This window comes from Dermacentor albipictus, chromosome 5 (assembly GCF_038994185.2).
Source record: "Dermacentor albipictus isolate Rhodes 1998 colony chromosome 5, USDA_Dalb.pri_finalv2, whole genome shotgun sequence".
NCBI lineage: Eukaryota > Metazoa > Arthropoda > Arachnida > Ixodida > Ixodidae > Dermacentor > Dermacentor albipictus.
The window spans coordinates 88081023-88106436 of NC_091825.1; the positions used below are offsets into that span (position 1 = coordinate 88081023).

At 49.9% G+C, this 25414-nt stretch overlaps 1 protein-coding gene across 1 annotated transcript in view; it reads left to right on the forward strand.

The window, feature by feature from the left end:
- The window catches only part of LOC135915976 (sodium-coupled monocarboxylate transporter 2-like), a 76605-nt gene that overhangs the window by 37192 nt on the left and 13999 nt on the right, over positions 1 to 25414 (forward strand). The window contains exons 8-13 of the mRNA XM_065449155.2: positions 9661 to 9790; positions 16470 to 16558; positions 17320 to 17429; positions 17500 to 17567; positions 17895 to 17981; positions 19380 to 19546. Coding sequence (XP_065305227.2) covers positions 9661 to 9790; positions 16470 to 16558; positions 17320 to 17429; positions 17500 to 17567; positions 17895 to 17981; positions 19380 to 19546 — 651 coding nt within the window. The remainder of the gene's footprint in view (positions 1 to 9660; positions 9791 to 16469; positions 16559 to 17319; positions 17430 to 17499; positions 17568 to 17894; positions 17982 to 19379; positions 19547 to 25414) is intronic.

Here is a 25414-nt window from a genome sequence, read left to right on the forward strand (position 1 = left end):
CGTCTGCACGTTCGTCCGCAAAGAGCTCACGTTCATCGAGCACCAACTCAAACGCGGCCGCAGCATGGTGGAATATGCCTTCACCGAAATCATCCCAAGCAAACAACGGAAAGGCAGCCTGTTCATCGCCAACATCTACAGTAACCCCAAGCACCAAACACAGAAATTCAAGACCCTACTACACACAGCCAGCACCCAAGCCAGAGACAACACGTTGCTGATCGGAGGGGACTTCAACGCCGCCCATCGAGCGTGGGGTTATGTGAAGGACACGGCCAAGGGATGGGACTTATTACAGGATACCCTGGACCACAAATGTGTCCTAATCACGGACCCCGCGCATCCTACCCGCATCGGCAACTCCGTAGCACGAGACACCACACCAGACCTTACGTTCATAAAAAATGACCACACGGGCAAAGTAACATGGCACAACACGGGCATCGACCTGGGCAGTGACCACTACATCTTCGAAATTACGATACCCAACCAATTACGGAGCAATACCATTATACATAAGTGGGTGGACTGGGACGAATTCCGTAAAGGTGCATTCACACGACCGGAGGGAGGAGGAATTTTCGCAGCGGATGGCGCATCACGTGACGCGCGCGTCATCAAAACTTGCCGCCCTCGCCTTGTCCGGCCTCCTCCGCTCGCGGTGCGGATTGAAAATGCTCGCCGGTATTTCCATCCGTCCGTTTGGCGGTCGTCTGGCCCCAATTTAACGTAGTCAGCGTCAAATCTGCCAACATTGGATGGGTTGGCGTGGCTACGATGGCGTGTTGTCGGCTTGATGCATCCGTGGCTTCATGCCACGCGTGTTTTTGTTGTGCAGGAGTGTGTAGGAGGGACCGCATGTGCTTTTGTTATAGTGCAGCGGGAAAGGCGAGTTGTGGTTGCGCGCGCATTTCTATTTAGACCGCGCAGCCTGCGTGACCTCAACATGAGTGAGGTGCACAAGAAAATGCTAAGTGACGAAGCAACCGGCACTTTTTTTGCTGCTGTTGGTGGATTCGCAGCGCTATTGAATATAGAGCTCGCCGATTATGCAAGCGCGCAGCTGCGTAACAGGCTATGGCAAGAGATCGCTCTCGAAATGGCTCAGAGGCATGCAGAATCAGCGCCTTACTCTGTCGTTTGTGTATTATTAGCTATAACTTCATTTCTGGGTAATGACATGCTGCGTAACCGAAAAATAAAGAAAGAGAGAGGGCAGGGTGCTCTGTCATTTCGGCGCTCAGCCCTGTCTCTCGTTTTTCTTCTTTTGTGGTCAGCAGCACGTTACCAGTTCAATATGAACCATGTAGCCGAAACATTTACTTCATTTTTGGGAATGCTCTTCTAGATTTGAACCATTTCGATTTCTTTATCTGATTGAACCTCTGCAGAGTTTCTAAAAACGGTTTTCGCGAACAAACGCCGCACCTTCAGGAATTTTCACCCAGAGGAAAAGCATTATCTCCTACAATAACCGGGGTCATTTGAAGATCCGGCGAACTTGCCACTTTTACGGTTTTGGGCAGTCCCGCATTTTATTTCATCAATTGCTTTTCGCAGAGGTGTTGACTGCCAAATTCCGCCATCGCCTTGTGAACCAGGGGCGCCAATGTCCAAATAGCGAAAAATATAGTTCGCATCAACAAGCGCAAATAGCACTATGCTGAAGGTTTTATTGTAGTAGAAATACAAAGAGCCCGAATATTTGGCTTGATGATGCACACATGCTTTCCATCTATCGCACCAATACAATTGGCGAACTGCCACTTTTCTTTGATGTCTTGCATGGCTCTAGACCACTCTCCGTCAGTCTTGGGGGTCTTCAAGAATTCGTCTTTCAGCTCCAGGTAGATTGCCACACATCTCTCTTTATGAGCTGGTTGACAGTTGAGTGTCCTCCCTGAACTGTCAGCTTAAGGAGTAGTGCGTTTCTCCTATTGAAAAAAGAAAAACCAGAAATTGTTGGTTACGCCAAAAATTAACAAAGAAAGACAGAACTCCGCATTCGAATAAAATATCCACATCTGATATTCACACTGGAATCTGTGTAAAGCGGATCTCTTATAAAGCTGCTATTTTCATGCTATGAAACCTAATTCCATGCACACAGTTGTCTTTATTTCACCATATTTCCAACATTCTTATGCAACATGTTTATACGATGTTCATGCGCCGTGCCGGTCAAAACAATTTAGTGCTGTTGATGCGCCGTAGCATTTCCTATATCTACGCCGCAATACACAAACTGTTCATTGCGAGAGGTAAGGGCATTCACGTCATAACGAAGATCTGTTTGTCATTGTACACACTACACAGAGATCTAGGACGCTAAAGAGCGGTTTGGTTCTTTTTTTTCGTTTTATTCCTGCGTCCACGGGCTAACGGAAATAAGTGCACGCGCACATTACACGCGACGTGAAGCGCGCACTTCCCAAGAGAGCTGAAGCAGTCACAGTCGAGAAAGCTGGGGGATGCCTTTGCTTTAATAGTCAGCGCGCCTCATGAAAAGTGACACTTGATACTTCAAATTGAAGCAAACGCTAGTGCTTGCCTGCGGCGAGAAAGCGAAGAGTGATTTGAAGCCGTGGCTTCGCTGGCACAGATGGTCTCACGATGGTTTCTTGCCGCTTGATTGTATGTTGAACGCGGGCCAGAAGTTCGACAAACTGCGTGCTGCTGACGCGCAGTAGGCGCTTGTATTCGTCCGGATCACACTCGAGTAGATCTTCACAAAGCAAGCTCTGAACACAAAGCGTATTCTTCGACATCCGTGGTTTCTTCCAGCATAATCGTTTTCTTTTTACACCCTACACCTAGTCGTCTTCACTCACTTCGAGTAGAACAGCCAACGAGAACAAACGCCGCCTCCGATAGCTGTCTATCTTGGAATGCGCACTCGTACCCAGCAATTTCGCAACGTGCGTGGCGTTGGCGTCGAGAGTAAGCACGCGGATTCCGCAAACGGCGCTCCGGCTGTGGGAATGCGACCTAACTCGGCTACACGGATTGAAGTGATGACGTCACTGTTTTGTCCGCGGAGCAGGCGGGATTTTGCCCTCGCGTGTGTATCCACCTTAAAGGTGCATTCACACGACTGGACGGAGGAGGAATTTTCGCAGCGGATGACGCATCACGTGACGCGCGCGTCATCAAAACTTGCCGCCCTCGCCTTGTCCGGCCTCCTCCGCTCGCGGTCCGGATTGAAAATGCTCGCCGGTATTTCCATCCGTCCGTTTGGCGGTCGTCTGGCTTCAATTTAACGTAGTCAGCGTCAAATCTGCCAACATTGGACGGGTTGCCGTGGCTACGATGGCGTGTTGTTGGCTTGATGCATCCGTGGCTTGATGCCACATGTGTTTTTGTTGTGCAGCAGTGTGCAGGAGTGACCGCATGTGCTTTTGTTGTGGTGCAGCGGGAAAGGCGAGTCGTGGTTGCGCGCGCATTTCTATTTAGACCGCGCAGCCTGCGTTACCTCAACATGAGTGAGGTGCACAAGAAAATGCTAAATGACGAAGCAACCGGTACTTTTTTGCTCTTGTTGATGGATACGCAGCGCCGATTATACAAGAGCGTTGCTGCGGAACAGGCTATGGCAAGAGATCGCTCTCGAAATGGCTCAGCGGCATGCAGAATCAGCGCCTTACTCTGTCGGTGTGTATTATTAGCTATAACTTCATTTTTGGAATAATGACATGCTGCGTAACCAAAAAATAAAGAAAGAGAGAGGGCAGGGCGCTCTGTCATTTCTGCGCTCAGCCCTGTCTCTCTTTTTTTTTTGTGGTCAGCAGCATGTTGCCAGTTCAATATGAACCATGTAGCCGAAACATTTACATCATTTTTGGGAATGCTCTTCTAGATTTGTACCATTATGTTTTTTTCATCTGATTGAACCTCTGCAGAGTTTCTAAAAACGGTTTTCGCGAACAAACGCCGCACCTTCAGGAATTTTCACCCAGAGGAAAAGCATCATCTACAATAACCGGGGGCATTTGAAGATCCGGCGAACTTGCCACTTTTACGGTTTTGGGCAGTCCCGCATTTTATTTCATCAATTCCTTTTCGCAGAGGTGTTGACTGCCAAATTCCGCCATCACCTTGTGAACCAGGGGCACCAATGTCCAAATAGCGAAACCTATAGTTCGCATCAACAAGCGCAAATAGCACTATGCTGAAGGTTTTATTGTAGTTGATATACCAAGAGCCTTAATCTTTGGCTTGATGCACACATGCTTTCCATCTATCGCACCAATACAATTGGGGAACTGCCACTTTTCTTTGATGTCTCACATGGCTCTAGACCACTCTCGGTCAGTCTTGGGGGTCTTCAAGAGTTCGTCTCTCAGCTCCAGGTAGATTGCCACACATGTCTCTCTTATGAGCTGGTTGACAGTTGAGTGTCCTCCCTGAACTGTCAGCTTAAGGAGTAGTGCGTTTCTCCTATTAAAAAAAGAAAAACAAGAAATTGTTTGTTACACTAAAAATTAACAAAGACAGAACTCCACATTCGAATAAAATATGCACATCTGATATTCACACTGGAATCTGTGTAAAGCGAATCTCTTATAAAGCGGCTATTTTCATGCTATGAAACTAAATTCCATACACACAGTTGTCTTTATTTCACCATATTTCCAACATTCTTATGCAGCATGTTTATGCGATGTTCATGCGCCGTGCCGGTCAAAACAATTTAGTACTATAATGTTGATGCGCCGTAGCATTCGCTATATCTACGCCGAAATACACGAACTGTTCATTGCGAGAGGTAAGGGCAGTCATGTCACAACGAAGATGTGTTTGTCATTGTACACACTGCACAGAGATGTAGGACGCTAAAGAGTGGTTTCGTTCTTTTTTTTTTTCGTTTCATTCCTGCGTCCACGGGCTAACGGAAATAAGTGCACGCGGACATTACACGCAACGTGAAGCGCGCACTTCCCAAGAGAGCGGCAGCAGTCGCAGTCGAGAAAGCTGGGGGATGCCTTCGATTTAAAAGTCAGTGCGCCTCATGAAAAGTAACACTTGATACTTCAAATTGAAGCAAACGCTAGTGCTTACCTGCGGCGAGAAAGCGAAGAGTGATTTGAAGCCGTGTCTTCGCTGGCACAGATGGTCTCACGATGGTTCCTTGCCGCTCGATTGTATGTTGAACGCGGGTCAGAAGTTCGAAAAACTGCGTGCTGCTGACGCGCAGTAGGCGCTTGTATTCGTCCGCATCACACTCGAGCAGATCTTCACAAAGCAAGCTCTGAGCACAAAGCGTATTCTTCGACATCCGTGGTTTCCTCCATGCAGCATAATCGTTCTCTTTTTACAGCCTACACCTAGCCGTCTTCACTCACTTCGAGTAGAACAGCCAACGAGAACAAACGCCGCCTCCGATAGCTGTCTATCTTGGAACGCGCACTCGTACCCAACAATTTGGCAACGTGCGTGGTGTTGGCGTCGAGAGTAAGCACGCGGATTCCGCAAACGGCGCTCCGGCTGTGGGAATGCGACCTAACTCGGCTGCGCCGGATTCAAGTGATGACGTCACAATTTTGTCCGCGGAGCAGGCGGGATTTTGCCCTCGCGTGTGTATCCACCTTAAGGGGCGCCTCACCACAGCACAAGACATCACAGAGATCGAAACCTGGACTGCGGAACTCCGCGATGCAGTGCGCTCAGCCACAAAGACCATAGAAACAGACGAGGACGTCATCATCATGGACAGCCGCCTGGCCCATCTGATAGAGGCCAAACGTTCTATACAGGCGCGTTGGAAGCAGCACCCTCTGAATCGCAAATTGAGGAAGAAGGTGACTGACTTAAATAGGGCCATTGAATAACATTGCATGCTCCTGTGCCGTCAACAGTGGAACGAGATCTGCAACCGAGCTGACAGGGAATTGCATCGCAGTTGTACATGGAATCTATTTCGGCACCTCCTAGACGAAACAAATGCCAAGTCAACCCAGCGAGACCGCCTGGCCCGCCTCATGCACACCATCACACAACAACAAGGAAAAGACGTGTTATCAGGAGCCTGGAAGCCAAGTATCTGCCAGACACGCCAACGGAAACCCACCCGCCGTACGGGGGGCTGCCCAACGCGTGGGTAGACTGAGACATTACCGTATAAGAGGTACGGGTAGCGCTGCACGAGCTCAACACCCGCTCAGCAGCCGGCCCAGATCTCGTTACAAACAAGATGCTACGCAACCTGGACGACGCTTCGATAGAGGCCCTAACCGACTACTTCAATGAATGCTGGCATTCGGGCAAGCTCCCCCGACAGTGGAAAACGGCAAGAACAATCCTGATACCGAAACCGGGCAAACCACGGGACATCGGCAACCTGCGTCCCATCTTGCTGACGTCCTGCGTGGGCAAGGTGTTGGAGCACGTGGTCGCCAACCGGTGGCAGGAATACCTAGAGAAGGAAGGCCTCTATCCTGACACGATGATCGGCTTCCGGCGCAGACTCAGCACACAAGATGCCATGTTACAACTCAAACAAAAAATCGTCGACAACAAGACACAAGGCAGCAAAGTAATTCTGGGTCTCGATTTACAAAGTGCATTCGACAAAGTCAAACACTCAGCCATATTAGGACAAGTATCAAGACTCAACATGAGGGTAACGAGCTACAATTATATTCAGGACTTTTTGACCAACCGCACGGTGGAACTGCAGGCCGGAGACCTCAAGCTCCCCGAACACAAGCTCGGCAGTACGGGTACTCCACAGGGTTCGGTCATAGCGCCGTTGCTCTTTAACCTCGTCATGATCGGGGTAGCGAGGGCAGTAGCGGGGACCGGCGTCCGGCATACGATCTACGCCGACGACATTACCCTGTGGGCGGCCGGCGGCACCGACGCCAGCATCGAGCAACAGCTGCAAGCGGCGGTTACCGCCATCGAGCAGCACCTTGATGGCACAGGCCTCATGTGCTCGTCCGCCAAATCCGAGCTGTTCGTCCTCACACCACTTCGACCGGGACGAAAGCGCGCTCCTCTTCGCGAGTGTGGTCACATCAAAATTGTGACTGCATCGGGGCAACGCATCCCCGAAGTTCCCAAGATCAGGGTCCTGGGCCTGCTGCTCAACAAGAGCGGCCGCAACGACGAGGCCATCAACAAGCTTACCACCAAGGCAATGGACGCCATCCGGCTCATACGTCGAGTCTCTGCACGACGGGCGGGCATGCGTGAAGACAGTCTCGTGCGCCTTGTCCAGTCATTCGTGATCAGTCACATCGCCTACGTTGCGGCCTACGTTAACTGGCACGTCACTGACAGGACCAAGATCAACACGCTGATCAGACGGGCTTACAAGACGGCGCTGGGTTTAATGGAGACCACGAGTACGGCTCGGCTCTTGCAGCTCGGCGTTCATAGCACTCTAGAAGAAATAGCCGAGGCGCAGCTCACCGCGCAATTCGAGCGCCTCTCTACCACCAAGACGGGCCGCAGTATACTGACGTCCCTTGGTTACAACCCCCAAGCTCCCAGCCGGCAACCGTGCGAGATCACAGATGAGGCGCGGGCCCACATTTACGTGGACCCCATCCCGAAGAACATGCACCCAGAATACAACCAAGAACGGCGGCAGGCGCGGGCCAAGGCCCTCACTGAACAACACGCCCAAGGCTTCGCGGCAGTGGTCGTTGCGGCGGCTACCGGCACCAAGACAACGGCGGCGAGCGTGCGGTGCACGAACGCCACAGACGCTGAGGAGGTTGCCATCACTCTGGCGATCACCGAGGCCGAGTGTCGCACCGTGCTCAGCGACTCGAGGAATGCCGTGCGCAACTTTGCCAAGGGGCGAATATGCGCTCCGACGGCCGCCATCATCGGCAAGCTCCAACTTCAAGACCGCGGCAGCACCGTCCGTATCAAGTGGTTCCCGGCGCACGCCGGCGAGTGCGCATCCTCACCGAACCACAACGAGACGGCTCATTCGGCGGCGCGAGCGCTTACTTTCCGAGCCCCCGAGAGTGACCGTTCTGTGTGGTGGTTCGAAACCAAGGACAGATTGACTAGTTATGCCGAAGTAACCAAGTGTTACCGCTTAGCTCGACGGACAATGCCGCCTCCCCACCCGGCACTCAGTCGGGAGGAGGCCGTAATCCTAAGACAATTACAGACCGCGTCACTCCTCGCCCCTGCAATGCTGCACGTGCTTCACCCAGAGCTCTATCCGAGTGGGCTGTGCGGTGTTTGTGCAGCGGGTCCGGCGGACCAATGGCACATCATGTGGGACTGTGCCAGGTTCCCGACGGCAGCTACCTCCAGGACTTACCCGTCAGACCTTCAAGGTGCACTGCAGTCTGCAGACAAGGACTCACAACTATGGGCCGTCCAGCAGGCCCGGGGTGCGCTCGAAAAGCACAAGCCTCATGACCCACTACAAACGGGCCCAACTGGGCTAGTGCCGAGTAGGGTATAACCCCGGGTCGACGCTTGGCCAGCATCACGACTCGTTAAATCGTCGTTTGCCGGCACTTTATTAAAGTTATCCCTATCCTATCCTATCCTGGAGGTTTGAAAATAATTACTAATCGACTGTGTTGTTCCTCTTTAAGGACACTATACGGAGCGCGTATTCTATTTTGCGTCCTGCGGGCAGGGGTTGCAAACAAAACCCCTTTCTTTTTTCTCTCCACTCTTCACGAAAACCTGCCCGCCGGAGACTCGCTGTCATTTCCACCAGCGTTTTCGCGCCAATGCACGAATTTCCCCACATGCTCCGAGGCTCTCTTCAGTAGTTTTCATTGTTTTCTGGACTTTCCATTTTATTGCATTTCTTTACTCTGTGACGACGAGTCACCTAATCCATCCAGAAAACGAGAATACATCTTTTATATTCGTATCTTTAAAAACACAAGCTCACAGACGTGGCCCGTCATCGTATTGCTGTCTGTCTCGTACCCAAGTGTTCAATTATAGCGTTTTCAGGAGTGAATTTGCTCCTGTACATGTGTAGTGACTCTGCGGGTCGCATATTGTCCGGGCGTGTGTGCGATATACAGAGTGATACTATTTACCATTTATGGAATTTTTAAAAATTCGCCTGTGTCAAATACCAAAATTATTGTCATTGACCTGGATTATTCGAAGAGGGGGGCACCACAAGCACGAGAAACTGAAACACATATTCAACTAATTAACAAGAATTCACTCATCAACTTTCCAGGATGATCATGAATTTACAGTTTGGCGCTATAGTTTTCAGAAATTATATCCCAAAGTGTAGGAAGAATTCATGGGCGTTCCATCTATTTTTGTGCTTCAGCGCATATAAAAGCGCTTTGTTAAAAAAGTGGAACAGCAGTGCATTTTTACGGCAAGTTTGATAGCGCCTATCTCCAAGCTCGCATCATTCTGGAAATTCATTCCAAGTGGATACGCCTTGCAAACTCACCAGCAACAATTAAACAAATTGCAAGATGTGCCGTAAAGTAGGTAATTCAAAATATAATTAGTGATTCTTTGTACTTCATTTGGCTAAGTTTGTTTTCCTCGTGCAAGTATTGGCCGCCTCTATGAATAATGCGGCTCAAGAACTAGAATTATGCTAGCTGCAAGAGGCTATATAAAAAAAATTGATTCGTAAAACGTAAGAAATTGATCAACCTGCAGGTACAGTATATTGCAGTGCGTGCCGCGTTGTTGCAGGGCACTTCTACTTAATATCCCGGGCGTGGCTGTGACTCTGCTAATGTCTGTGCTATCGGGGCTGACCATCTACGCTGTGTACTGGGACTGTGACCCTATGCTCACCGGGGACATCGACAAGCCGGACCAGGTTAGGCGTCCCCCTCGATTCAAAGAATAAGGAAAAGAACAAAAAAGAAGAGAAGGAAAATATCATCAGGGTACACTACAATGAATAATAATTTTAAAAATATTTGCACCCTTTGGAGTGTTTGCACACTTTGGAGCATAATTGTCACCTGTCTTGCGTTTTTTTTTTTTCTTGAAAACTCCACGCGCGCTACTTTCCTGTCAAGAATGCTTTGTCACGCTGATAACGCACGTGCCGTTCGCGACAGCTGGAATTACCGCGCACGCAGCGTTAAAGAAAGGAAACGCGCGTGAGATAGATGTCGTTTATTGATTGTTTGGGACAAGATAAACCCCAAGGGGTAGAAACCTTTATTGGAATGTATTTTATGCACATCCGCTGCGTACAGGACGGACGCCTCTACGAGCAATCTCCAATTGTGCGTTTGCATTGCCTGAGCCGACCTCGCCTTATGCCCGCAGACTTCCTAATCTCATTACGCTTCTAAATGATCTACGGCCTTCATAAGGACTCCATAGGGAGCATCTCATACTAATATTAGAGCGGGTTGCCGCTCTGGTATGCTGTTATATTTGTGTAGTTTTATAACTTTAGTATTGTAATTAGCATTATATTACTGCGCTCCTTCTATTGCTAAATAATATGAGCTGCTGGTGCGCTTTCTGCCTATATAGTTTCCGTGGCTGTGTGGCTTTCGAGGGTGAAGGGGAGTGGGGGTGAGGTTGCCCGCAAAACAGCACTAATCACGGGAACACTACGGAAAAAATTATGCGTGGCTCTGCTATCGCAAACACCAGGGACCAGTGGTGCTCGGAGAAGTTAAAGCTTCAGAAAAACCCATGCCGTCTTTTTCTGGGGGGGGGGTTTCGGTTTGGACGGCGCGCCATTCGAGGTACTTGCCGCAACAGAAGCGCTTCGCTGAGACGCCATATGCGTCGGTGTCGTGTGCCAGACGCTGCACCGATGCGACGCGGTGGCAACTGACACGCCTTAGCTCTGATGCGTGCTATCTACGACGTCGTGTACCTGGGGCGCGATCGGAGATATTTTGTTCGATACGCGTTCTGTTCAGTTGCTGCAACGTCACAAAGTTGCAGTATGCAAAATTTGTGACAGCGGGGCGGAGAGAGCAGCCAATCAGGAAGCGGTCACCTCCCCGGAAGTTTACCTCCGTCGTTTGTCGTCTGCTTGCAAACAGTATACTACAAAGCCAAATGTTTCTCGTCTTCCAATTGAATGAAATCTTTGTCTAAAAAAACGTATTTTTTCTTCTCAAGCCCAAACACATTTTCAAATAGCAGTACGTGTGACTACTGCAATTTATAACTATTAGGTTCTTTGCGTCGTCCCTAGGTGGTGTCGCGCACAGCGAGAAGGAAAAAGAAAAAAAAAACGACGGGAAGAGTGGCGCACTTTTCAAGAGGCAGCCACAACATCCCAGTGGCTCGCTGGCACCGATGATGTTGTCGATTTCTCTGTCCAACCAACGAATTATTTGTTTCGAGAAACAAAAACGACGCCGGAATTCACATTCTGCCATTTCTTCAAACGCGTTTCGCACCCCCGCCCACTCTCCTCCTTCCTCTAGAAACGCCAGCGAAACAACCGGTTTCCAACGGAAGCGCCATTTTCTAGAATTAAACTATGGATCGGATTCAAACGTGCCATTTGTGCCATTCCGCAGCCGAAAAGGCCGCCTGTTGGATCCAATCCAATCCAGCAGACGCGCCATGCGAAGCCGTATGATCGCTCCAAACTTCTCAACTCCCGTCGCGTTCGGACGAAATGCTGGGTGGGCGGATGATTGACAGGAGCGTGTCGTCATTTTGACGTCACCAAAAACGGGGCGGCGCCCCGCGGCAGGCGACGTCAGCGCGGAGTAGGCCAATCGCGGGCGCCGGTAACCGAACGAACGCGCCGAACAACCATCTCCGATCGCACCCCTGGTAGCTTCTTGAAATTTGCCGAAGCGAGCGCGCGGGTTCTTATTGGAGGGCAATGGCGTCACACCGCCTGTGTTACCGCCGCGCCGCTCCTCCTCCCCCCCCCTCCCCCAAGGCTCCACCCGCCCTCGCCACGTCGTTATGGTGCGCGACGGTATTTTTATACTCTATTTTTGCTCTCTTTCAACTCTCTCTACCCCAGCTCGGTGAAGCTGCGGACGTCAAGAAAAACCCAGCAAGGTTCTAACAGCTCCACTGTAAAAATGGATATATAATGGACTTACAGGGTACCTTAGCTGTTGAAACCACTGGCGCACGCTGTTAGATATGGAGCTGTTTCCTGCGATTACTTCGAGTTCCCCAAACCACTTCGAGTCGCAGCACAGCTAATTGAAGAATGCCGAAGCAGGAAAGCACATTCCAGAGGAGCGGCCGAGCAAACAAGTTTAAGGCAACAAGTTCACGTGCCAACAAGTTCGTGCGCCGCCGGGATTAGCAGGTGGGCCTCGGACAATGGAGCATGAGCAGCCCTCCCCTTCTCCTCGTTAGAAGTGCATTGCCAGTCTGCGAGGCAAGACCACAGAGAGCCGCCAGGTGTGACACCGCGACACGGGCGCCTACCATTGGCTGAAAGTGGCGTCATCGGAGCGGACTCTCCCATTGGTCAAACATGACGTGACTTACAGTGCTCGAAGGGTTTATAAGAAGCCTTCCAGAGAGACCTGAGATTCTGGGACAGGCCCTGATTCCCTGATTCACCTCTCTCGAACTTCTTGCCGCGGGCCGCAGCGTCCGAGTTGCTGCCGGCCCGTAATGTCTGTACGAATGTTACTTGTCGCTCACCTCCTTGTAAATAATGTAGAATAAATTACTCCCAAGTTTTGGGTTTTCATCCCGAAGCCCGTCCCTCAACCCCTACATCTGGTTGGCAGCGGTAGGATCGCCTCCGAATGCATCAGCTGGTGGCAGCGCTACGGATCAACCTTCGTCGAGAAAGATCATAAGGAACCGGGAAGAACGAAGAAGAGAGAGCCTTCGTCGAAAGAGGTCCGAAGAAACTGGGAGTAGCGAAGAAGGAGCGAGCCTTCGACCCAGGGAGTCCGGAGGAACCGGGAACAGCGGACGAATGAACCGGATGGCAGGGTGCTGCAACCGTAAGTGAGCGCGTGGTTTTTTTCCTTTTGATTCGCCAGACTCAAATGTTGTGTGTTCATTTTGATAGTTCTGGGAATCGGGAATTTGATGCATTGTGTGTTTGCACAAATTAATTAAGGAAAACAGTTTTAACCACCTGTCGGGGCAGCTGCCATGGATCTTAGAAGGTTGACGAGGTTAGACTTGTTGTTGGTGTGCGACGATTTGGGAGTTGAGGCGGACGAACGGATGAAAACGCCAGCTATCATAAAGGCGATTCAAGATAGTGGCAATGATGAGAAAAGCATTGAGCTTGCTTGGGAGGTGATACAGGAGCCACGGGAGCGTGCGCGTCGTGTACGTTTGCGAGAGCGTCGTGAACTTAGGAGTAAGCGTCAGCGTGAAGAACGCGAGAATGAACGGAAGCATGAGCTTCAAGAACTTACTCTTAGGTGTCAGCGTCACGGACGTGAGATTGAACGCGAACGTGAGCGAGAGGAAAAGTATGAGAGAGAGAAGGCAGCACTGATCAAAGAGATACAGTATTGTGATCAGTTATTGGCACAGAGACAACGGCTGTCTGAAAATTCTGTAGGAAGTACAGAGCGAAAAAATGAGGAAGCATCTAGCAGATTTTCGCCAAAAGCCGAATAAAAGAGTAGTGCCTGTGAGATTGGCTGCCGATTCATAAGTGAAGGGAAAAGGCTAGCTGCTAACGATGCCTTAGTGGCAACAGAGGCCGTTAAAGGCCGTAGTGAGAGCGACGAGGTGCTGTGCCAACAGATGACTGTGGAGACAGCTAGGCCAGCTGCGAACAAATTGGCACAGTTACCGCGTGTGTGCGTCGCTGGTATTGCTAGCGAAGAAAAGGGCACTTCTGACCCGACAGAAGCGAGCACCCATGTATAGCCAGATGTGCGTGCAGAAGTGAAGTGCGAGCTGAGCGATGCAGTTGAGGGTAATTCTCAGGATTGTGAGCTGCGTAGCTCAAGAGAATACAACTGCATTGTTCAGGGATCGGTGCGGCTCTCCGCCAGTCTAGATAGCCTAGATATGAATGGTTCAGTTATTAATCATTCGGACTGTGCGCGTGAGACAGCGATCGATACCGACGGGCTGTGTGCCGATGCACAGCGTGAGCTGGGCAATGTAGCAGAGGGCAGTTCGCAAGAGTGCGAGTTGTCTTACTCGAGTAAAGCCTGCTGCATTGTGCCAGAGTCGGTTGAGCTGTCCGCCAGTCGAGGCAGAGCGAGTGTTGATTTAAGCGAGAATCACTCAGACTGTGCGGGTAAGAGACCGATCCGGGCCGACGAAATGTGTACCGGCCAGCACGAGGCACGAGAAGGCGACATGAAGGCGAGTGCAAAAAGAAAGCGCCGAAAAAAAAAAGCGCGGTAAAGACCGAAAGTCGGTAACTAATGTAACGCCGCCAAAGATGGCGAGAAACCCAAATGGGCAGGGCGCGAGGAAAAAGATGCGGTCGTCTCGGACGATGTTGACGCATCGAAAACGTTCGAGCCACAGGTCAAAGGGGGACCGCGAAGAATGTTCTGCACGGACGCGGACAAAGGGCACGAGGCAGTTAAGCTCCTCGTCGTTCCGTAGTTCTTTTCACAGCTCAGCGTGCAGTTCGAAGAAACGCAAGGTGGCAGGACGAGACCAGGTGGGGAGTAGCGACGCGGTCACTCGAGGTCCTGTTGAAAGCGGGGCGGGAGGACGCAAATTGGCAGGAGACTGTAACGTCTTGAAGGAGTTGATAGTGAGTCAGCCCTTTTGTTGTCTCTCGGCAGCCAGAGTAGCTTTGAAACTTCGCCCACCTCGGGTCAGGCTGAAAGTATGAGTCAGGCGTAAGCGTTTGGAAAGGGAGGCCAGGAGCGCTTCCGTAGAAATGAATTGTCTTGTTTTTTATTTTGAGCATCGGAATGTTTTTCGCGAATTGAGACTAGGATTTCTTTCAAGATGTAAAGGTATGAGCTTTGTTTGTGTTTTCGTTTGAGAAGCTCCGTGATTTGAAAGATGAGGTTTATGTAAACATGTAGTCTCGCGAGATGCTCATTAATAAGTAGATAGGTTTTTTTGTGTGTGTGTGAGTAACCTGAAGGTCAAGGTTATCGTCGAAAGGCCTATGGTAAAGCGCGTGTGTTATTTAACCTTCTTTCTTTTTAAGCGTTTTTGAATTTTGTAAGGTTAAGCGCGTAGATTTGAGTGAGTGCATGATTTGCACTGAGAAGCGTTTTTATTTCCATTAGCGCGTGTCCTGTGTGGACGGAAGGAAGCAGATTTATGACTGGGTTGCTAGTGTGTGTGGAGGGCAGCCGTATTCTGACTTCTCTGATAAGTACGCGTGGAACGAGTTATTAAAAGACGCATTATTTTAAGAGTTCTGCGGAGTGTGTAAGTCCCGCAAGTTTAATTGTTCGTTTATGTCACGTGTCCTAGAGGGACTAAAGGAAGAAACGTGAGTAAGCGTGAATGAAAAGTTTGCCTACAACGCAAGTACGCGTTCTGTTTAGTGACCACAAGGCTAGTGCGCTTGTGATTACGTACTTGTGAGGTTGACCAGATTGTTCAGTGGCACCAATACGTGAGATAAGTACGCCACTGCGGTAGGGTTGGAAACATGCTGTTCGTGTGGTTAGGCCACTTAAGTTATGTTCGGCTGTTTTCATTTGTTGTTTGCATCGTCAACGACCCTTTTGTTTTGCAACAACAATAGTACTCTGGTCTTGTCGGCAATCGAGGAGAAATGGATAGCTGTTTGGAAGGGTGGTTGGAACTGCTTTGTCAAAATTGGGGAACTAAAAGATCAGGGTTCATTTTGACTTAGTAATAGCCTGGCGAGTCAGGGGTGAAGAGCCTGCGCTTACACGTGGGGCAGCGCTGTGTTGTTTTGTTTGTTTGACGTCTGTTCTCCAGGGCCAAGGATCCCGTGGGTTGTCAAACGAGGCTCGACCCCAGTACCCTGCAGCTTCTTTCAGCGTTCCTCATGGCCAGCGAATTGAGTTCACCGGCCATTCAGAACAACCGGGGCGAGGACGAGCTGTTAGATATGGAGCTGTTGGACGAGCTGTGGAGTGTGACACCGCGACATGGGCGCCTACCATTGGCTGAAAGTGGCGTCATCGGAGCGGACTCTCCCATTGGTCAAACATGACGTGACTTACAGTGCTCGAAGGGTTTATAAGAAGCCTTCCAGAGAGACCTGAGATTCTGGGACAGGCCCTGATTCCCTGATTCACCTCTCTCGAACTTCTTGCCGCGGGCCGCAGCGTCCGAGTTGCTGCCGGCCCGTAATGTCTGTACTAATGTTACTTGACTCTCACGTCCCTGTATATAATGTAGAATAAATACTCCCAAGTTTGGGTTTTCATACCGAAGTCCGTCCCTCAACCCCTACAACGCCAACACGGCAACGGTTAAACTGGTCATATAGAAGCACAGCGTGAACATAAAGCGTCCTGTGACCAACGGTAGATAGGGTACATGAAGTAATTAAGTTTACCATGCTAGTGAGGAGAGTTAACTGTTGGCACATTTACCCTGCTATACATTCTATGTACGAAGATCTCTGCGAACAACTGCAGTTGCCCCTTTAATTTCAGCTGATGCCGTACATAGTACAAGACTTGCTACACTGGTATCCGGGGCTTACCGGGCTGCTTGTGGCCGCCGTCTTCAGCGGTTCGCTCAGGTGAGCTTAGCTTAATTTGAACTCAGTGTCGCAGTATATATGAATACACTCCGGAACATCCCTTGAACATATATACCAATACAATGGGCCAAATTATGCAGGCGACATTTCTTGGAACAAGTGTTCGCTTGTTTTCGAGGTGGCGCACCGACTGAATTATTACTTCAGCAGTTGAGCACAGTAAGGCGATGACGTGGGCTTAAAAATGAAAAATTAATTTCGGGAGTTTTATGTGCCAATACCGCAGTATGATTATGAGGTCCGTTGTAGTGGGGGAATCCGAAACAATTTAGACCACTTGGGGTTCTTTAACCTGCGCCCGATGCTCGGCACACGGGTATTTTTCCATTTGGCCAGCATCGAGATGTGGCCGCCTCGGATGCGGGATTCGATCCCGCATCCGAGCCAAAGCCAAAGCTCCTATACGCTCCTCTATGGTGAGCTAAGGGTGACGTGACGCGGCGAGATTTCGGGACCTTCAGAATCCGTTATTTATGTTGCAACATTTCTTTTTCCTTTGTCCACACTGCCACATTCTTTGAACAACATAGTTTATGAGGACATGGGATAGTCAGGTACAATCAAGTTGATTTCGTGTGAGTGTCGAGGCAGCGTTTGCAGGATAAATGTAAGCAGGAGTTGGTTCCAATAAGAATATAGCTACTTTTCCGTACGTCTGTCCGTCAATGATAATAGATGTGGTCTCTGTGGAAACATTCGTGCCATGTGTACATATGCGTTGATGTATGCCCTTCAACCAGCACACTGTCCTCCGGCTACAATGCTCTGGCCGCTGTGACCTGGCATGACTTCGTTCGTCCCAAGGTAAACCTCACGGAAGCCGCTGCTCTGAGAGTTACTAAGTGCATGGGTGAGTGAGTAAAAAGGCTTATACATTGAGTACAACTGAGTATACAGTCATTGTTTTCTTTACATTGCAGCCGCGGCGTATGGCTTGCTTTCAATAGCGATCGCTTTTCTCGCTGGAGCTACGGAGTCTATCGTGCACGTAAGTAAGCGAGATAGCTCATTTATCTACATATTAATCCCACAGAGTATCTTCACTCATGATCAGCCTGTGAGTTAAAACAAACAAATGTTGAAATGTACCCTGGTTTCTTTAATGTTAGGCAGGGCACGCCTCACCACCCTGGATTGAGGTGATATACTGCAAGCGCTTAGAGCTCCAAACATTACACGCACGGACGCGGTTATCTTCGTTCCTAATGTCAGCGTTCGCTCAACGTGCGCGGTTTTCTATTTCATGCAGTGGCTTCGTAAGCCCTTGAGTAATGACAAAGTATCTTTCCTAACGTCCTCACATTTGTCCACGCAGGCAACGGCATCATTGGTGGGGGCCCTCTCCGGTCCTCTTCTGGCCATCTTTGTTCTGGGCATCTTTTTTCCTTGCTGCAGGAAGAAGGTAACGGCCACTCTTCAAAAGTTCTGTACAATAACTCGACACCAGTACCAATAGCACTTCTTTAGTGTCAAACGCCACAACAGTGAAAACGACAACGACGACGACGACAACAATAACAACTACTAAAAAGAACTTTGTAATAGCCGGTTCTAACGCAGCCTACACTCACACTTTTCTGCACCAAAAAGCAATGACAGCAACAACAATAACACGAAAAGAAGGAAGTCGGAATATCGGTGGCTGCCTTCATCGATTGGGGAGCACTTGCTTTCGGCTTAGATATATCGTTTTATAAGCTATACATTTTCAAGGCACCATTCGTTTTCCTTGTAGACCTGGGACAAGTGGTCTCTGTAGTATACTATATAAGTATATTGCCATGCACGCACGAGAATATAAAGAATAATATTTGATCACTATATACTCGACAGAGCCCTCGACTCAACTCACAGGTCACGTAAAAGCGGACAGCTGCGCTGTCCCCCGTATTCTAGAACGCTGCTGGTTTGTTGCCTTATGCTGATGGCAGAGTCGACCACTGGACCGAAATGGTCACCGTTCTTCAATGACACGTCACAATTCGTCAGAGCAAATTTAGTAAGCAGGTGCTGTCGGCGAGTATTTGGCTGCACTGGGGCGAAAGTGCGTTTCATAAAGGGGCCATGACGCGGTCGTCACACAAACACACACACACACACGCATGCGCGCACGCACGCACGAACGCACGCACAGACGCAAACACACACGCACACACGCACACACGCACACACACACACACACACTCACACACACACACACACACTCACACACACACACACACACACACACACACACACACACACACACACACACACACACACACACACACACACACACACACACACACACACACACACACACACACACACACACACACACACACACACACACACACACACACACACACATGCCCAGGTGTAAGCCACAAAGTGGCACTACTTCACTTCGGGCAAGACAAGGTAATTAGCGTAGTTTAATTGAAAGAGTCGTGTGCTTGCAACCGATTGCGTAGTGACATCAAGACATCGCCATTTATGTAATGTAAATGTCATGTGCTAGCTCGCTTAGGTTGCGCTGGAAATGGCCCTTGGAACGTAAGCGTCTTTTTTTATCAACGAAATCGCTATTGCGTTTGTTATTAGTTTTAAAATTTTGATTAACGGGTTAGCGTGATCACTTTGTCACGTGAAACTTTCGGTGTGGCGCATGTGCACACCGGAAACTTCGCTTTCTCATCTGTCCATTTCCTCCTCTCCCTGTCTAGGTATAACCAATCGGACAGCCATTTTTTTTTCGCCGTGTTTTCTCCGTGAACGTTCTCCGCGCAGTCTTGACACATATTGCACATGCGCAACGCAGGGTGCCATGGCAGGCATCCTCGTTGGCATCGCCATCTCTGGTTGGCAGGCTCTAGGCTCCATCGTGTACCCTCGGCAAGCGGACGAGCTGCCTACGTCAACCGCCGGTTGCTCAAACTTCAACCGAACCATCCACGCTGGATCTTACGACTCACCGCCCGCGCCAAGGTATGTTTGTAAACCTACACCCTTCTGCGCACGCAGCGTAATACTGATACTTGACATTTTAAAACTGCCGCATTCGTTAACGGACGTGAAGACACCAAGTAGGTGCTAAAATAGCCAGGGTTGCTTTACGCACTATTATACCTCTGCGCAGTTTACACATTTTACAAAAGCTTTATATTGTGCTATCTCGACGTGAATGTAAACTTCGCGCCAACGTCTATACGAGCTTCCTAAGGCTCGCTCTGCAGCCATGGGGATGCAGAGATTGCATATGGATGATGGCGGGGTCTAAAATACGTTCATGCTTAAAAGATAAAGCTTTCGTATAAAGAAATCTTCGTGAAACATCTTAGTTCTCGCATAATGCATCCTTCATTAACGTCTACTCAGATACGGTGCAGCAAGTAAGTGGAGGGAAACGGAAACACGTGATTGAAACTAACGCACAGTGAACGCAGAGCTCTGTCATTTTCCCTGCAAGTCCACCGGCACTTTTCACGTTTGATATGACTGTCACACCACAGCGCAAGTGCTTTTGATTTAATAAAGGGCTTTGTTTAAGAGAAGAGCGACCGCTATGCGGGAAGCGACAACGGGCTGAGAATCCTCTAGAGCACGAGCTGTACCGTAATCTTCTTTAGTGCCTCGTCGTTGAGTGCACGCTACATTCTATATATAGTCACGAATCATTGCTAGTTCTTTATGTCTACAATATGCCGTTTTTCTTATCGCGTGTTACCACGCTAGTCATCAGCTCAACATGTGGAAACGCAATATGTTCTCGCTCGCTAGTGAATAGGATAGCGAACATGGCTTCGAGTGTAAGTGGCGCACTATCTCAACGAATTTCAGCGCAACTCGTGAAGTTATAGCGCGCGCGCTGGCTAAAAAAATAAAAAAGATATATATAAAATTAGTGTCAAAGTCTTCATGGCACGCTTCACAAAAATATCGAGACGTTTCTATCTATCGGCTTACCATCGTTGACGCGGACATTTTGTGTTTACGAGCCAGAAGATAATCTTTAAATCACACACCTGTACACCGCGAAGGTATGACTGAACAACAAAATGACACATCACCGAGATGCAGGAAAAATCCATAGATCATGGCGTATTCCGTCTCATTACCTGGCGATGCTGAACGCTGCCTGCACAGCACACTTCGGCACGTCCACATACGTCGCAGCACCAACACATCTCGTAGCATTACCTGACATATCGAACCAATAAGCGCCCCAGCCTAGATAGGTAAATGATAAGGAAAAGGCACGTTAACCAAGATTAACCCGGTTGCTATTCGTCACTGGGAAAGGGAGATAGGGCACTGAAAGCTGAGATTAGGGAAGAGGTTTACATTACATCCCCTTGATCCAGACGACCCTGTTCTCAGAGAGCTATCTCGAGAAGCGCAAGCCCTTATAGCGAAGGTGAGAGTAGGACACGCCGTGAAAAACCACGCTGTCGTCTGATGGCGGTGGCGAGGACAACTCAATTATTTTGACCACCTGCAATCACTTCCGCAATTGAAATGCTACGCGTGCTCGAGGGAGTTAACTTGAAATGTCCACTTCGTGCGGGAATGCAAAGGACTCAGCAAAATCTGGAAGACCCTACGGCCTAAGGAGCTGACGTCTTTTTAAATGCTGAGTGCTACGACGGACTAAGATCAAAGAGACACTAAGCTCAATATAGGGCTTCGCGTGTGGAGCTTCCATAGTGAGCCACACTCAATTCCCTTAGCCACTTGCTCAAATATCTCAGATCCTTGATGTAAATATAGTTCTCTCTCTGCATCCACGCACATACACGCGCAATGGAGTGTTATTTCAGGGGGACGCATCAGCATTCGGTGTTCAAAAGTGGTTTTCCCTCTGATGTACTGACCAATAGTAATGTTGCTTAGAGTTCGTGATCGCACGAGTACCAGCGTATGCCGTGTATTATGGCCGATGGCATTGTCTAAATTTTTTGTTACTGCGATTAGCATTCTCTGCCTACTACCCCCCCCCCCCCCCCCGAGTTCGTGGGGCTGCTGTCTGCTATATAACTACAGAGCGGAGAAGCCAAGTCGCCAAAGTACGGAAGAGCTATATATAATCTTGTGGTGAATTCCATTGCTCGATCTCGAGCATGTTTTCGTGCTCCATGGCAAAGAAACTGAATTCCACAGGCCGATCTAGATGAAGTTTGCGTTTTCCACCGGTCGATTTGGATCATGCGGCTCTTCAACGCAACCCTGCTCGTTGATCCGCCGAGCAGAGAAGAATTTCGCCATAATTCCGGCGATGCTTTGGCATCCACTTTTTCTTTTCTCTCCTTATCTGTTCTTTGTTTTTCCCCCTCCGCAAGTGCAGGGTAGCCAACCGGGCACGTCCTTGATTAACCTCCCTACCTTTCCCTCTTCGTCTCTCTCTCTCTCTCTCTCTCGAAATGGTATAGTTCAGCCATGCAGCGGTGCTTCTTGCTTAGAGCAATTTTGAGAGCAGGTCTAGTTCATCGCAATGTAGCAGCAGCAACGACGAGGAGTTATACGTGCTTTAAGAAATGGCATTTAAGGTGCAAATGATGAAATCGCGATAAGGCTGGCGGATATGGCGGGCGCCAAAATTCCGCGGCGCTCGTTATCGGAGCATGTTTATTTTTCGCTGGTCTATATTGTCACGTGGTAGTGACGGTGAAGAAAGAAGCAATAACACAGTAGCAATACTGTGAACGAGAAACTAACTTTTATTGGGCGAACCTGTGCCCACTAAAACAGGCTACACTTATAGCACAACGATAGCGGCGAACACGGTCGGCGATCGTCGGAAAAACTGATCAGCGGGTCAAGCGCGTCGGCTTTTATAGATCAGTCGTCGAATGTTCCAGATTACCTGATGGGACCCGCGTGTCTTCCACAAAGTTCTACACCATTCATGTCACGCGATGAAATCTGATAACACAAGGTTCGGCGACAACAGACACGCGGATAGAAGCATCGATAACTTTCCAAAAACTTCGGATACATGCAAGCTCGTCCCGCGCTGCGCGATAAGATTTGTTAGGCGGTGAAACCTGGTCGCCCGATAAATATAAATACACGTGTCAATACCCCCCTCTTAAAAAGCATCGTCCCGATGCTACAAAGAGAGCGAAACACAAAGGGACACTTATTAAACATAAGTAACAAAACAACGAAAAGAAATAAAGTCCAAAGGTCAGTTACGCGAAGTCCCAAAGTTCGTCAACGCTGGTGGTACGGCTTGAGCCGCACAACGTGGACAATTTCAGGTCGTGAGCGGCGCCGCTGTGACAGCGAAATGCCGTCTGGCACGACCTCGTAGTCCAGTGCACCAATACGTCGGATGATCTTGTACGGTCCAAAATAGCGACGCAAAAGCTTCTCGCTCAGTCCTCGTCGGCGTATAGGGGTCCATACCCAAACACGGTCGCCGGGCTGGTACTCGACGAAGCGTCGTCGGAGATTGTAGTGTCGGCTGTCGGTCCTCTGCTGGTTCTTGATTCGCAGGCGGGCGAGCTGTCGGGCTTCTTCGGCGCGCTGGAGATAGGTAGCGACGTCAAGATTCTCTTCGTCCGTTACGTGCGGCAGCATGGCGTCGAGCGTCGTCGTCGGGTTCCTGCCGTAAACCAACTTGAACGGCGTGATCTGTGTTGTTTCTTGCACCGCCGTGTTATAAGCGAATGTTACGTACGGCAGGACGGCATCCCAGGTCTTGTGTTCGACGTCGACGTACATCGCTAGCATGTCGGCGAGGGTCTTATTCAGCCGCTCCGTAAGACCATTCGTCTGCGGGTGGTAAGCCGTTGTCCTCCTGTGCCTTGTCTGACTGTATTTCAGAATGGCTTGGGTGAGCTCCGCTGTAAAGGCCGTTCCTCGGTCGGTGATGAGGACTTCTGGGGCGCCATGTCGCAGCAGGATGTTTTCGATAAAGAATTTCGCCACTTCGGCTGCGCTACCTTTCGGCAGTGCTTTTGTTTCAGCGAAGCGGGTGAGGTAGTCCGTCGCCACGACGATCCACTTATTTCCGGTTATTGACGTCGGAAAGGGTCCCAGCAAGTCCATCCCGATCTGCTGGAATGGTCGGCAAGGAGGCTCGATTGGCTGTAGTAATCCGGCTGGCCTTGTCGGCGGTGTCTTGCGTCGCTGACAGTCTCGGCATGTTCTGACATAACGGGCGACGTCGGCGGTCAGGCGCGGCCAATAATACTTTTCTTGTATCCTTGATAGTGTCCGGGAAAATCCGAGGTGTCCAGCGGTTGGATCGTCATGTAGGGCATGCAATACTTCTGGACGAAGTCCTGACGGGACAACAAGAAGGTAATTGGCGCGGACTGGCGAGAAGTTCTTCTTCACGAGTAGACTGTCTTGAAGCGTGAAGGAAGATAATCCGCGCTTAAATGCCCTGGGGACAACGTCGGTGTGCCCTTCCAAATAATCGACGAGGCCTTTAAGTTCCGGGTCCGCTCGTTGTTGTTCGGCGAAGTCTTCCGCGCTTATTATTCCAAGGAAGGCGTCGTCATCCTCGTCATCTTGCGGCGGCGGGTCAATGGGGGCGCGGGATAGGCAATCGGCGTCTGAGTGTTTTCGTCCGGACTTGTATGTTACGGTGATGTCGTAATCTTGTAGTCGGAGGCTCCACCGTGCCAGCCGTCCTGAGGGATCCTTTAAGTTCGCTAGCCAACACAAGGCGTGATGGTCGCTGACGACTTTGAATGGCCTGCCATATAGGTAAGGGCGAAATTTCGCTGTAGCCCAAACGATGGCGAGGCATTCCTTTTCGGTTGTAGAATAATTGCCTTCCGCTTTTGACAACGACCGGCAAGCGTAAGCTATCACGTGTTCATGTCCATCTTTTCTCTGGACCAGGACGGCGCCGAGGCCTAGGCTACTGGCGTCAGTGTGGATTTCGGTATCGGCGTGTTCGTCGAAGTGCGCAAGTACGGGCGGCGACTGCATGCGTCGTTTGAGTTCTTGAAATGCCTCGGCCTGCGGCGTTTCCCACTTGAACTCGACGTCGCATTTAGTTAGCTGCGTCAGCGGCTCAGCGATGCGTGAAAAGTCCTTGACAAAGCGCCTATAGTAGGCACACATGCCAAGGAATCTGCGCACTGCCTTCTTGTCGATTGGCTGCGGGAACTTTGCGATGGCAGCTGTCTTCTGCGGGTCGGGGCGTACTCCAGATTTGCTGATGACATGGCCTAGGAATAGAAGCTCATCGTAAGCGAAGTGACACTTTTCCGGCTTCAGGGTGAGCCCTGATGACTTGATGGCCTCTAATACTGTCGCAAGCCGCTTAAGGTGATCGTCGAAATTTCCGGCGAAGACGACAACGTCATCCAAGTAAACAAGACAGGTCTGCCACTTCAATCCTGCTAAAACCGTGTCCATCACGCGCTGGAACGTTGCAGGCGCCGAGCACAGTCCAAACGGCATAACCTTGAATTCATAGAGGCGTGATGAAGGCGGTCTTTTCGCGATCCCTTTCGTCGACTTCTATTTGCCAGTAGCCAGACTTGAGGTCCATCGATGAGAAGTATTTAGCATTGCAGAGCCGATCTAATGCGTCGTCTATCCGTGGGAGGGGGTATACGTCTTTCTTCGTGATTTTGTTCAGTCGACGATAATCGACGCAGAAACGTAGGGTTCCGTCCTTTTTCTTCACTAAAACAACTGGAGACGCCCACGGGCTTTTCGACGGCTGGATGATGTCGTCGCGCAGCATTTCGTCGACTTGTTGTCTTATAGCTTCGCGTTCTCGCGTCGAAACTCGGTAAGGGCTCTGGCGTAGTGGTCGAGCGCTCTCTTCGGTGATTATGCGATGCTTTGCGACTGGTGTTTGTCGAATCCTTGATGACGTCGAAAAGC